Source organism: Pongo abelii, chromosome 9 (assembly GCF_028885655.2).
Source record: "Pongo abelii isolate AG06213 chromosome 9, NHGRI_mPonAbe1-v2.0_pri, whole genome shotgun sequence".
Classification (NCBI taxonomy): Eukaryota; Metazoa; Chordata; class Mammalia; order Primates; family Hominidae; genus Pongo; species Pongo abelii.
In genome coordinates, this window is record NC_071994.2 from 97,225,489 (window position 1) to 97,239,876 (window position 14,388).

Below are 14,388 nucleotides of genomic sequence, written 5' to 3' on the forward strand. Positions count from 1 at the left end.
AGACTTAATTGCCAATTAAACACTCAATAGACTTTTATTTTCTGTTTAATGTAGAATAGGGGGAACACAGACTTGAAGCCAGACAGATTGGGCCTCAAATCCTTGTTCCATTGCTCGCCACCGATTACAGACTTTAACAAGAGATACAAAATACCTTCCTAGCAACACCTAGATTACCATTTTGTTGAGAATAGGGGGCAATAGCCTAGATAATTTCGTACATAACGACCACATGAATCCACCCTTAGACAACCTGGCACCCATACAAATCTTCTTAAGCCATATTTAATATCCAAATAAAGACAACAAAGTGATACTTCCCCCTAATATGACACAGCTATCCTGTGTGCAAACAGAAACATGCTAATCCTTTCCCCAGAACAGAATGCAGATTCTTGGGTGATATTCACTCTTTTCCTTTCATATCTTTTAGCTTAAATACAAAGAGTGGACCACATATGACAGTGATGACAGTGGCCCCATAAGATCATAATACTGTATTTTTACTATACCTTTTGTATGTTTAGATATGTTTAGGTGCAAAAATGCTTATCATTGTGTTACAGTTGCCTACAGTATTCAGTATAGTAACATGCCGTATAGGTTTGTAGCCTGGAAACAATAGGCTATACTACTATATTTAGCCTAGGTGTATGGTAGGCTATACCCTCTAGGTTTGTGTAAATACACTCTATGATGTTTGCATGATGTCAAAATTGCCTAACAACACATTTCTCAGAATATATTCCTGTTATTAAGCAACACATGACTGTACTGTGATATAAAGCTAACTATTGGCCAGGCATGGTGGCTCACACCTGTAATCCCAGCACTTCGGAAGGCTGAGGTGGGAGGATCACTTAAGCCTGGCAGTTTGAGACCAGTTTGGGCAAAATAGTGGGACTCATCTCTGCAAACAAACAAACAAACAAAATAATTAGCCAAGTGTGGTGGTGCATGCCTGTAGTCCTAGCCACTTAGAAGGCTGAGGTGGGAGGATCACTTAAGCCCAGGAGTTTGAGGCTGCAGTGAGCCGTGATCATGCCACTGCACTCCAGCTTGGGCAACAAAGTGAGACTCTGTCTCAAACAAAATAAATAAATAAAGGTAACTATTACTAATATACTAAGAGGTATATTAGTAATATACCTCTTCTGTCCTATGAAAGAGGTAAGACTGAACAACTTATTTAACTTCTTTGAGGTGATCTCTAAAATGGGTTTAAAACACCTACACAGGATTGTTTGCTCATTCCTTCATTCAGCAGTCATTCATACTAATCAATGTCAACTGTGTTCTATACACAAAGACATTCATATATGATACAATCTTTGCCCTTGATTAGCAGACAGGCAGTGAGATGAGATGTCTCAAGAATTTGATACAGGACCTGGAAGAGAGCCAATGCTTGAGAAATCTTAGTTGCCTTCCCCTTATTCATGGAATGGGTAAGGCGCAGCTCTGAGAACAACCATCCTCATATCCTGGGTTTCTTCACTTCACCCAAACAGACCATTTATCCTTCAGTAGAAATAACCCCAGAACACTTCCTCCAGATTCAAAGAAAACACCATGCCAAGGGATTTGGCAGATAAAGGAGGAGATAAAGCCTTTCCACATTTCTATGAATGAGTGCAATGCTTTGTCTTTAAGGAAAATACAGCAAGAGGCCTCAATGTTTCCTCTTAAGCCCCAGTATGCATGGCAACCAGACATTGCACACACTTTGATCATAAAACGGAAGCATCAACTCAAATATGAAAAGACACTTAGCAACTTAAAATCTATTATAGTTTCATAAATTGGAGTCTTTGAATGTTCCCAACTATTAACATTTTTCAGAGATTTAAGTCTTAAATAAACTTAAAGCAATTCAAGAGCTTCACATAATGGTACATCTCACTGGTCTATAATAAAGGTCTCTGAAGAATCACAAAATTTACTTTTCTAGAAATGGCAACTGCTTAATCATTGTATTGCAAGGCAATTTACCCACAGCCTCCTGGAAAATTGATTTTCCTCTCTCTGTCTTTTCATTTGTAAGCACAAGGGCATAAAGAGCCAAATATTTGCCACCTTAAAACTATTTACTTTCCATTATTTTCTGTCTATAAAAACTATAAAATACATTGTGGACCTTCCAACTCTTCTGCAAAATTTCTCAGATACTTTCAATGTAAGACAAAGACTAAAACAAATCCAAAAAGATGCATATTTGTTTTCTCTAGGCTATGAAGTATAACCCAACTGATTCCATTCTTCAAACTTGAAATTGTGTACTTGACTAAGAAAAAACAAAAAACAAAAAACAATTCACCAACTGCATTTGCCAAGCCTCATGGTTTATAGAGCTATGGGGAGTCAGGAAGATGAGCCCAGCAAGACACAGGACGTCTAGTGATAGGAGAGGTGAATAAAGAGAAGAAAAACAATCATTTTCTACAAAGTAGAAATTGAAACGCCTGCAAATCACATATGTACATGACCATCTAAATATGACCATACAGAAACTCAGATTTCCAAGAATTTTTCCTGGTATGCTTCTTGGCAAAAATGAATCATAGGAGAAATCTTTTTTTTTTTAACCAAAAAACAATCGCTTGTTCATTTAACAAATACCTACTGAGTGCCTATCGTGTACCCAGAACTGTGGTTATAGGTGTGAGACTGACAGACATAGTTTCTACTGGTCTAGGAGCTTACAGCCGCCCAGTGGGGAACACATGAGTCAGCAGGCATTTCTGGAATAGTGTGGCACATGATGGAGGTAACCCAAGAGCTATGAGAGAGAGTACCTGGAAGGACACCTAACCCAGATTTGGGCTTCCTTGGATATAGATATCTTCAAATTGAGATCTAGAAAATAACAAGTTAGCTAAGGGAAGATACTGCATGTTTTGAGGATGACGGGGGAGGTCCCATGTGAAATGGAACAGCATGTACAAAAGCCTGGAGCAACAGTGATCATAGAGAGTTCAAAGTATTGAAGACAGTTCCGTTTAGCTGGACTTTCCCACACTGGGAAGGATAGGATTGTGGATACAATTCTAATGCTGCCACCAACACTGGCTTACATCCTTGGAAAGTGAAGGGGAGAGATGGGGTGAGGACATAGCCACACTGAGAGTCATGCTTTGGGCAGCCTTGCCTACAGGGGGCCACTGAACCATACGTATTATACCCATGTAAAATTGTCCCAGTCTAAAAGAACATATGTAGGGGTGTTTCAAGGTCCTTTGAGAGGAGCTACTGCTAAGTTTGCGCCTATTCAAATACTTTTCATTTTAAGCATACTAGATTGGCAGGAGGGGCATCCACTGAAAATTGGACTGTGAGGAAAGAGCATGGCCTGTGGAGTCAGAAACACTGAGTTCTACCCAGGTTCAGGCCCTGTGGGTTGTCGCACCTGACACATCCCATTCACTCACTCACTCATTCATGTATTCAAATACTGACAGGCCCTTCTATGTACCATAAACTGGCAGGAGCAGGTGACAGAAGGTGATATGGTTCGGCTGTGTCCCCACCCAAAATCTCATCTTGAATTATAATCCCCATAATCCCCATGTGTCAAAGGCAGGGCCAGGTAGAGGTAATTAGATCATGGGAGTGATTTCACCCATGCTGTTCTCATGGTAGTGAGTGAGTGAGTCTCACAAAACCTGATGGTTTTATAAGCTTCTGGCATTTTCCTTGCTTGCACTCACTTGGTCCTGCAACCCTATGAAGAAGATGCCTGCTTCTCCTTTGCTTTCCGCCATGATTGTAAGTTTCCTGAGGCCTCCCCAGCCATGCGGAATTGTGAGTCAAACCTCTTTCCTTTATAAATTACCCAGTCTCAGGTATTTCTTCATAGCAGTGTGAGAACTGACTAATACAGAAGGATAAAGCAAAGTCTTCACCCTTAAGGAACTCAAGAGTCTAAGGAGGGAGGGCAAGCAAATATGCAGAAGATTGCATTACCATGTATTAAATACGATGCTGAAAGAAGCATTGAATGCCATGATAGTCCACAGAGGAAGGGGCAAAAGCAGGCTGTCTTGTGATGAAGGTGCCTGAGCAGAGCCCGAGATGATGAGCAGCCTGGCGGAGAAGCAGGGAAAGGTCATCCCCAGCAGATGGAGCTGCAGATGAAAAGGAACAGAGCAGTGGTGGCTCATTCAGAGAGCAGAGAGCAGGGAGTAGCTCAGTGTGGCTGGCCTGAAGGGTGAGGATGGGATGGGGGGTGAGAAGTTTCTGTTGTAACCCATGTCAGATGATGAAGAGCCTCGAATGACCATGTTAAAGTATTTGCATGAGGTGGCAGAGGAAGAGGGGTCCAGGATAGCTCCAGTCAGGGTGACTGGAGGGAAGGGGTGCCATTAAGCAGATTGAATGAGGAGCTAAAACAGGTAAGTGTAAGGTGCCTGTGAGAAATTCAAGTGCAATACCATTGGAAGTATGTAGATATGTAATTCTACAGGTCGGGACTGTATAGAGATTTAAGAATACCCACATAAAGATGATCACTGAAGCCATGTTGGGGGTGAGATTGCCCAGAGAGTGTGTACCATAAGAAGAGAAGAGGTCCAACCAAGAACAGAGCCCCAGAAAGCACTTAAAGGGCAGAAGGAGGAAATGGAACCTATCAAAGGGACCAACAAGGAACTAGTTGAGACGTAGGAGGAAAGCCCTGAGAATCAAGGAAGACGTGAGTTTCAAGAAGGCCAGGGGGACTGAGGACTTTGGTCAAAGGCAGCTGAGGGGTCAGGTAGGATACAGATGGACCTTACCCACTGGATTGGATAATTTAGAAGTTGCTGCTAAATTATCCAGAGTGGATTCTAGGGAAGGGTGGTGGAGCCAGGCAGCAGGGAGGGATAATGAACATGAGGAGACACAGAGACGCCACCATGAACATACACAGGTTTTATACAAAACATGGCTAGGAAGAAAAGACAGTTTGGTAGCTGAGGTGGAACTTAGGGTCAAAGGACAGTTCCAGGAATGGCCATTGGGTGGATTGAAAATATATGAAGAGGCCAGGTGTGGTGGCTCACACCTGTAATCCCAGCACTTTGGGAGGCCAAGGCAGGTGGATCACTTGACGTGGGGAGTTCCAACCAGCCTGGCCAACATGGTGAAACCCCGTCTCTACTAAAAATACAAAAATTAGCCAGGCTTGGTGGCACGTGCCTGTAATCCCAGCTACTGGGGAGGCTGAGGCAGGAGAATTGCTTGAACCCAGGAGGCGGAGGTTGCAGTGAGCTGAGATTGCACCATTGCACTCTAGCCTGGGCGATGTAGCAAGACTCCATCTCAAAAAAAAAAAAAGGAAAGAAAGAAAATGTATGGAGAACAGTTGCATATTGTAAAACTGCATGCAAACCTTAGTTACTAGTTAATAATGCTCTCTGATACACCCAGCAGCAACCTGGTTTGAATGTGACAATGTGACATAAGTGTGATGGTGAGCAAGGGAGCCATCAGCCCGAGAAGGAAAATATGGAGAGTAAAGACATTTGTTCTTTCTCCTCTGTAATTTTCAGTTAATTCCTTGTCCATAGAACATTGGTGTTTTGCTCTCTGTTCTCCCCTTACTTGGACTCTCTTCAACAGTTGATGAGCTTCACACTCATTTCACACTCATTTCCCTTGTGGTGATTAGACCTAAAAAGTGGCCTTCTTCAAGTGGCAATGAGAGGCCCCAGCATTAACACTCTGAAATATCATGGAAATTATCAGAAATTGAAGAGGCTGTGGTTGGAACATCTGGGAGTGAAGAAGAAAACTGAGAGAGGAAAGGCAGGGAGGGGAGGGGTGGGAGAAAAGGCTGAGAGGAGAGGTCACTATAAACTAGAAGGAAGAATAGGGGAGGGAAGGAAAAGAAAGAGGGGATAGGAAGGAAAGGAGGAGAGGGGAGGGAGGGAGAGGAGAAAGAGAAAAGAGGGAAGAGATGGGAAGAAGGATGGGGAGAGGGAGAAAGGAGAGGTCACTTTAAGCTGGAGAGAAAAGGATGGGTGAGCACATGATAAAGGAGAAGAAAGAGAGGAAAGCAAGGAAGGCAGGGGAAAGGGAGAGATGGGATAGGTCAGGTTAAACTAGGGAAGTGTCTGAATTAATATTCCAGGAAGAGATGCTGGGAGAATTGAAAATGTATCAAGAACAATTGCACATTGTAAAACTGCATACAAACCTCACTTAAGAGCTATTATACTCAGCAGCAGGAAGAAAGAGAGGCAGAAAAGAGAGATGGGATACGTCAGGTTAAACTAGAGAAGGGTCTGAGTTAAAACTACGTTTTTAAGAAATGCAGTTTGGGCCAGGCACGGTGGCTCACACCTGTAATCCCAGCACTTTGGGAAGCCAAGGCAGGTGGATCACTTGAGGTCAGGAGTTTGAGACCAGCCTGGCCAACATAGGGAAACCCTATCTCTACTAAAAATACAAAAAATTAGCCGGGCATGGTGGTGTGCACCTGTAATCCCAGCTACTCGGGAGGGAGGCTGAGGTGGGAGAATCGCTGGAACCCGGGAGGCAGAGGTTGCAGTGAGCCGAGATTGTGCTACTGCATTCCAGCCTAGGTGACAGAGCGAGAGTCTGTCTCAAAAAAAAAAAGAAAGAAAAGAAAAGAAATGCAGTTTTATTATACTCAGGTATTTCTCCTCATTTAGTCAACAAATTGCAGAGTATGCACTCTGGGCCAGGGACTGTGTCTGACCCTGTGACCATTACTGTCTTCTGGAGCTGCTTACAGAAGAGGCAAGGTCGAGCCTGTCTGCAGGCATTCATTTCCAAGGGCAGGAGGTATGTGCAATGACTGCAGCAGCATAAGCTCCAAAAGATATCTCACCAGCCCACGCTTCCCTGACAGGAAGCCTTCGGTTCTGAGAGCTGAGGGGTATGTATCCCTAGACACAGAGGCTGGGCTATGACAGAACAGCCCTGGAAGAGGGGCAGGACAATGACAGACCATCAGGCCTCAGGAGTGCCCAGAGCATCAGTGAGAGCAAGGACAACAGATTAAGATGGGAAAAGTAAACAAAAACCACATTTAGAAGAGCTGGTGTGCCGTGTTAAGGACGTGGGTCTTACCTTAAGGTCTAGAAAGGTTTTAAACATGGGAGTGTCATAACTGTCTTTACATTTTTAAAAGATCATTCTGAAAAACAAAGACTGCAAACAAATGTTGAACCCTAGTTAATGAAATGCATGTTTGAATTACTTGGGAAGACATCAGTTTACTGATATCTGCAATTTACTTTGAAATGCATAAAAAATAATAAGACTGATACCTGAATAGAGAGAAGGATGGTTGGCTAAATATATAATAAAGAAAATATAATAAAATGGTAATGGTGAAATCTAAGTGGTGGGCATATGGGAGAGAGTTCACTATAAAATTGTCTCAACTTTATGTTTGAAAACTTTCATAATTAAAGTACTGATAAAAGAAATGAAATAATTATATGAAAAATATACCTGCATTCTTATGTTTATTACAGCACTATTCACAATAGTAAAGATTTGGAATCAACCTAAGTGTTCATTAACAGATGAATGGATAAAGTAAATGTGGTAAAATATATACAACGATACACTATTCATCCATATAAAAGAATGAAATCGTATCTTTTGCAGTAACATGGATGGAACTGAAGCCACTATCTTAAGTAAAACAACTCAAACAAAAAGTCAATACTGCATTTTCTCACTTAAAAGTGGAAGCTAAATAATATGTACACATGGACATAGAGCATGGAATAATAGATGTTGGAGACTCGGAAGGGTGGGAGGGGATGAGGTATAAGAAATTACATAATGAGTACAATGTACAAAGCACAGACTTCACCACTATGCAATATATCCATGTAACCAAACTGCACTTATACCCTTAAATTTATACAAATTAAAAAAAAATTCTGAGAAATTAGATCATTATGGCTGCTACATGATTAAAGCTCTGGAAAAGGGTGGGAGAGCTAGTTAGGAGGTTGTTGCAGTAACTGAGGCAAAGAGCTGATCATGGTCCAGACAGTTAAGTAAGGGATGTGAATTCAAGAGATATTTAGAAAGTTAAATCAACAGCTTCGGCGATTAGATAGACATAGAGGGAAGAATAAATTAATATCCCTATTTACCTGCCCTAGACAGAAACCAATTAAGAGTTTAGAATCAGGTTTGGGGTGAGAAGAATTCATGAGACCCACTAAGAACTCTGAATCACTGAAGTCCCCATCGGCTGGCCTCTGACATCAGATTCTCACCAGAAGACTCCTGGCTCTAGCTCTTCACTTTCGTAGTCTGTTCTCGAACTCAGTGGGGGAGTGACCTCAGGATGGGAGAGGGGAAGGAAGTCATCACTGCCCAGCATCTCCAGTGGCCCCAAACGAGAGCCAAGGCTGGGTTGCTTCACCTACTGCCCTGCCCTCCTTGTCCTCCCTCAGAGCCCTCTGAAGGCTGCTGTACCGCTTCTTTTGGAAATGGAAGTGTTCTGTTTTGTTGTGTGTGTGTGTTTTAGAATAAAAATTGTTTTGAATCAGCCACTTCAAATTGCTTCATCTACAGTCAGCTTTGATTTATCTGCTTTCAGTCAGAAAACAGATTGCTATGGAAGGCTCAGTCACAATAAGGCAAAAATGAGCTTTGCTCAAGGGTCTCAATCTGCCTCTCCCGAGAGCAGATGCTGGCCGGCCTGATGGTTCTCTGAAAGGCAGCCTCACTCACTGGGTAATTCCTCCCTTCCTCCCTCCCTCCACCTGCATATGCGCTGGCTGCAATTTTAGCTCATTTCCTACAGCTTTGTCCTGGAAACTGTTAGCAAGCCGCCCTTCGTCCTTCTTCCCACCCTATGAAGGACGGTTGTCAGAGGACCTATTTCCATTTCAATAATTACTCTTGTGATTCATGTCTGGATTCTCGGCTCTGGCACCTCCACAGCCATTTTAAATTGAACGTTAAACCCCAAATCTCCTACCTTGTCAACACTTGGAGCTTCCTGGATATTCGTGAGGAACTGAACAGAACATGAGAGCCTGCTTCTCCCTCTGTCAGGCTATAGAGATGCTATTACCATTTGGTATCTGACCCTAAGGAGGAGACTCCAGGCTCTGCTTAAGGTGGGGACATGGGAGACTGGGTTGATAACCGTCACTGTTCTAGAATAAAGCCAACACACACCTCCCAATGCATGCACAACCTCATTATGGCATTTAACTTTTTTAAAAAAGCAGACCTCACTTGAGACCCAGGCAGTATCTACTCTTTTAGTCCTGGAGGTTTCTCCCTACCTGGTCCTTAAGCATTAGACAGGGAGTCAAGTATACCTGAATTTATATTCCAGCTCTGCTACTCACCGCTGAGCCTCAATTTCCCCACAGCTACAACAAGGAGGGTGTTCATATTGGGGGTCTTTTTGAGACATCAGATCCTGTAGACAGCACCAGGCCAGGGCCTGCTCCTTGTTTGTGCTCAGCATTCAGTGGCTGTGATTACCCAGGTGTGGAGAATGTCATTTTCCAACATGAGTGTATGTTTTACACATCAATTGTATAGCTGAACACCACAGAATGTATTTTATTCCATTAAAAAACACTTTTAGTGTTTTGTTTTCATTTCCTTTGCATCAATAAAACTTCAGTGATTTCAGCTACTTTCAGAGAGAGAAAGAGAGGACATATTATAAAAACAAAGAAATATGCTCCTTTTCCAGCATTTTTATCATCTTTGGGACTCTCCCAAGAATCCTATCCAAGTTTCCAGTCTCTCCTTAGCTGAAAAGGATAGACTTGCAAATATGATCACTGCTGAGAACACTTGTAGAATATTTCACAGGACAATTATTCCTGTATGCTAAGGGAGGCTGCTTGGCGGGTTATGGGGGGACTTTCTTTGTTTTGTTTGCTTTGGCTTTGTTCGTATGTTTAAATTCTTGGGTCCCCAAGGCCACACTTCATCTCTGCATCCTGCGTCCTGGGTCTGCACTCCAGCAGGGACCATAGCTACCGTGGGCTGTGCAAGGACACTGTCAGAAAAGCTACCAGGTGACTGAGCTGATGCTTGGCTAACAGTGAAGGGGCAGGTAGAGCTACGGAACAGAACATAGGAGGGGTGTGTGGAGAGAGGATAAAAGAATAAAATTTAAAACCATTAAGACTTCCTCTATCCCAGGCACAATGCCAAGGTTTTTGTTCATGAACCTTCTCTTTATTTTTCCCAATCCCATAATAAAGACTTCCTTTACAGAGAGAGAAACTGACAGAGAGTTTGAGTCATTTTCTCCAGGACAGCCAGCTAGTAAGTGGCAGAGCTGAGAGCCGAACCCGGTAACTTATTGTAGAGCCCCGGATCTTGCCTACGATGGGGTCTGTTTCTCTAAGGAAGCAAACTTCCTCAGAACCCACGGGCCTGCAGAGCTGGGTGAGATAGACGCTATTTAATGGGAGCCACGTGGAGTTCTCCTCCTGCACCTGGACCTAGTAGAAATCAGACTGGGTAATAAATGGGCGGGACATGGAACTCCCCTCAGCCTCACAGTCTCAGGGGGAGGAGGGAGCAGGAGTACCTGGAGGCTCCTGCCTTGAAAGTGAGTATGAAGAGAGTGCTGGAAGGGGCAGCATCTTTCCTCCTTTTACCTAACAGACCTGATTCTTTAAAAATATTCGAGGCCATGGCTGAGCTTGAAACTGGTGATCTGGAGAGAGAACAGCCTTGGATTTGGACTTGAAGATGGGCTCTGAAGAGGGGGGCTGGGCTCTTCTTCCCCAGGATGTTTGAGGCTCTTAGCTCAGGGTAGGCTAGAAGTTTCCAGTTTCACCATGATGGGTCCAGGAGAGGCTCCTGCCAGACCTGGGGGGCTGGGGGAGCCATGGGCTCCTGGGTTATGAAGCTGAGGGGCCCTGTGTCCTAAGAGGTTGGGTGCTTGAGGCCCAGGGCCCCTCTGCCTTTTGCTTTGTCTCTCTTTCCACTACCTCTCATTACCACTACTACCCAGAACAGAGTTGGAAATAGGAAGGGCCCTCCTCCTCATTCCTGTGATGGGGATCAGACTTTGGATGTGGAAGGCTCCTTCTATCTGACTCATGCCTCGTCATGCCCCTGGCTCTGCAGGGCCAGCAAGGCCTCCAGCACTGTGTCAGGCCTCCAAGGATTATTCTACCTGCCCTGACATTCTGTGATGCTGCCTCTAACAGAAGGTCCTAGAAGCAGCCAGAGTGTTGCAATCATTTGAGGGAGATTGAAGCCCATCCTCCTTTTTCAGTGCCTGCTGTGAGGAAGGGGGTGGAGTGGGGTGTCCTTTCCTTCGAGTGTGCAGCATGGGTCTCTCTGCAGCAGGCCATGGCATGGTGGTGGCTGCTCCTGCTAGAGCTGTGGACAGTCATGCCCACCTGGGCTGGGGACGAGCTGCTCAACATCTGCATGAATGCCAAACACCACAAGAGAGTGCCCAGCCCAGAAGACAAGCTCTATGAGGAGGTACAGAGGCCAGACCTGGGTATGGGACGGGGAAGATCAGGGAAGGGACACAAATGCCAAGATGGTCTCTGAACCTCATCAACCCTGATCATTTGATTCCTGGAGTTGGGAGTTAAGCAAAGGCAACTAGATGGAAAGAGACTATGCCTTTTTGAGACCATAAGAGCCAAGTGATTCAAAGTTCCCATTTCTGAGCTGCTCCAGCCACCGGGAAAGCAGGGGCAGATGGTGATCCCAGAGGTCCATTGTTGACTCCTGCCTGCCAACAGGTCCTGGGGAAACATATGACTTATGTGACCCCTCCCCAAGCTCCTAAAGGCAATTGCCAGGGATATGGGAGGAAGACCACAGCTGGCATTTGGCCCATGAGACCCTCCCACCCAATGCAACCCCAGATTCCCCTGGATCTCTCTGGGGCTCTTCTACCTGCTTTGCCCTAAAAGGCTTCTGCTGGCTCTCAGGAGCTGAGAGCCCAGAAGTTGTGTTCCTAGAGGACTGTAGCAGCCTGTGGCAGGGGGTCAGTGTGCAGGTGCAAGATTATCAGGGTTCCTCTTATGTAGGGGCTTACGAGCTAAAGTCTTCTCACTTGCTCAGGCCTCCTAAGGGACATTTTCATTTCACCGCCTTTCTTCCCTAGACACTTGCTGATCCTTGCCCCTTGTGCCTGGGCCTTTTGTTTCTTCCTCTGCCTTCAGTGCATCCCCTGGAAGGACAATGCCTGCTGCACCCTCACAACAAGCTGGGAAGCCCATCTGGACGTGTCCCCACTCTACAACTTCAGCCTGTTTCACTGTGGACTGCTGATGCCTGGCTGTCGGAAGCACTTCATCCAGGCCATCTGCTTCTATGAGTGCTCCCCAAACCTGGGGCCCTGGATCCAGCCAGTGGGAAGCCTAGGGTGGGAGGTAGGAGGCAGATCTGTGCAATGCCCTGTTGTTATATTAACAGCCAGAGCTTTCATCTGATCTTATGCTGATGCCGCCAGGATGCTAGTAGGAATAGGTGTTATCTCCCTATGGACAAGAGCAGAGCCAGAGGCCCCTGCTGGAGAACCACATGGGGGAGACGGTTTTGACAACAGTGGGATGCGGGGCTATCACCACGGGAGGCTTGGTGGAGTTAGACGGACCTGAGCTTCAGTCTCATGTTCTGTCTCTACCAGCTGTATAGCCCAGGACAAGCTATTAAATCTCTTAGCCTCATTGGTATTATTTGTAAAATAATACTTAGAGACTTTATAGAAGATGATGTACATATGGTACCTGGCACAAACACCACTGTAGCTATTAGTAGTCTTCACATCTCTGCTATTAATGTTCTTATCTCTGGCTATGACTGCACCCAGGTGGCCCCAAGTGGGCAGGGAGAGCGAATTGTGAATGCGCCGCTGTGCCAGGAGGACTGTGAGGAGTGGTGGGAAGACTGTCGCATGTCTTACACGTGCAAATCTAACTGGCGTGGTGGCTGGGACTGGAGTCAGGGTGAGTGGTGCTGACAAGGCCTTGGTGGGGAAGCAGGCCCCCTGGTGGTCCCCACAAGGGTGCAGGTGCAAAGGCTAGGAATGAGGGAGTAGGAGGTAAGCTGTCCCTCCTCCATCCCCTGCAGGGAAGAACCGCTGCCCCAAAGGGGCGCAGTGCCTCCCTTTCTCCCATTACTTCCCCACCCCAGCTGACCTGTGTGAGAAGACTTGGAGCAATTCCTTCAAGGCCAGCCCTGAGCGACGGAACAGTGGGCGGTGTCTCCAGAAGTGGTTTGAGCCTGCTCAGGGCAACCCCAATGTGGCCGTGGCCCGCCTCTTCGCCAGCTCTGCCCCATCCTGGGAACTGTCCTACACCCTCATGGTCTGTTCCCTGTTCCTGCTGTTCCTTTCCTGAGAGCCCTTCTTCTCCAACCCACGTTCCTGCATGTCCACCAACTGTGGGTCAGGCCAGGCCATGGCCTACCTCCTTCCTCAGGCCCTCCCCTAAAAGGAGTGGCATGGGCTGGGGACTGCAGTGCCACCCAGTCCCCAGCCCATGCCACTGCTTTTAGGGGAGGGCCTGAGGAAGGAAGTGGCCACTGAGGCTTCAGCGGCTGGTGCCTCAGCCCTGCACATTTGGTCCGAGGCCCCCTCCACTGCTCTGCTCTGCTCTGCTTTAGCTGGCCTGGGAGGCAGCTTGGGGCTGGGAGTGCCAAGGTGACTGGCCCCCTCCTGCCTTGAGGGATGGGAGCTTTCAGGGGGCTCGAGGACTTTCCCATCCAGTTCACGCCAACCCATTTCTGTGACAGAGCTGATGGTGGCAGACCTGGCCTCCCATCCTCTGATGGTGTCTCCAATAAATCGGCACTCAAGGTCTCCTCTGCTTGACTTCCTCTGTCTTAGCTTTATGTGCAGGGACCCAACATGCACACAGAGGGAGCCAGTTTGCCCACTGCAATGAAGCCTCAAAGTTAGATTGTTACTTGCCTAACAATTACTAACTTCTTAATATCTGCCACACATCCTCACAACACCTCTCTGATGGGAGTACTTTCAATGCCCCCTTTTTTTTTCAATAAGTGACACCCCATACAAAAGACCTAAAGCCAGGGCGAGACGGATGGGGCCACCCAGCGCATCAGCTCTATTTTGGCTGCCAAAATTGAAGCAGCTACCTCGAATGCCTTCAGGGTTCCCTCTTCCTTTTAACACACTCATTTTACCCCCAGAATCACAGCACACTGGTCTATCATTTTGGAAACCCAAGTTCTAATCTGGCCTTTTTGCTTTCTGTATGACTTTTGGCAACTCCTGTGATCTTCATTAAGACTGCCTTGGCAGGGGTTGCAATCCTAGTCTCTGATAAAACAGACTTTAAACCAACAAAGATCAAAAGAGACAAAGGCCATTACATAATGGTAAAGGGATCAATTCAACAAGCAGAGCTAACTATCCTAAATATATATGCACCTAAT

The 14,388-nt window shown here is 45.8% G+C and overlaps 1 protein-coding gene across 1 annotated transcript; it reads left to right on the forward strand.

The window, feature by feature from the left end:
* The first annotated feature begins 11,316 nt into the window (after window positions 1–11,316).
* Window positions 11,317–13,328, forward strand: IZUMO1R (IZUMO1 receptor, JUNO). Its single transcript, XM_002822360.3, has 4 exons — window positions 11,317–11,454; window positions 12,150–12,359; window positions 12,800–12,935; window positions 13,060–13,328. Exons 1-4 carry the CDS (start codon window positions 11,317–11,319, stop codon window positions 13,326–13,328), a joined length of 753 nt encoding a protein of 250 aa, XP_002822406.3.
* The last annotated feature ends 1,060 nt before the right edge of the window (window positions 13,329–14,388 follow it).

Bases quoted from the DNA above. Each gene is read 5' to 3' on its own strand.
- IZUMO1R (XM_002822360.3), top strand. From the start codon at position 11,317: ATGGCATGGTGGTGGCTGCTCCTGCTAGAGCTGTGGACAGTCATGCCC. The intron at 12,360-12,799 runs GTAGGAGGCAGA...GACTGCACCCAG, and splicing joins TGGGAAGCCTAGGGTGGGAG to GTGGCCCCAAGTGGGCAGGG. The intron at 12,936-13,059 runs GTGAGTGGTGCT...CATCCCCTGCAG, and splicing joins TGGCTGGGACTGGAGTCAGG to GGAAGAACCGCTGCCCCAAA.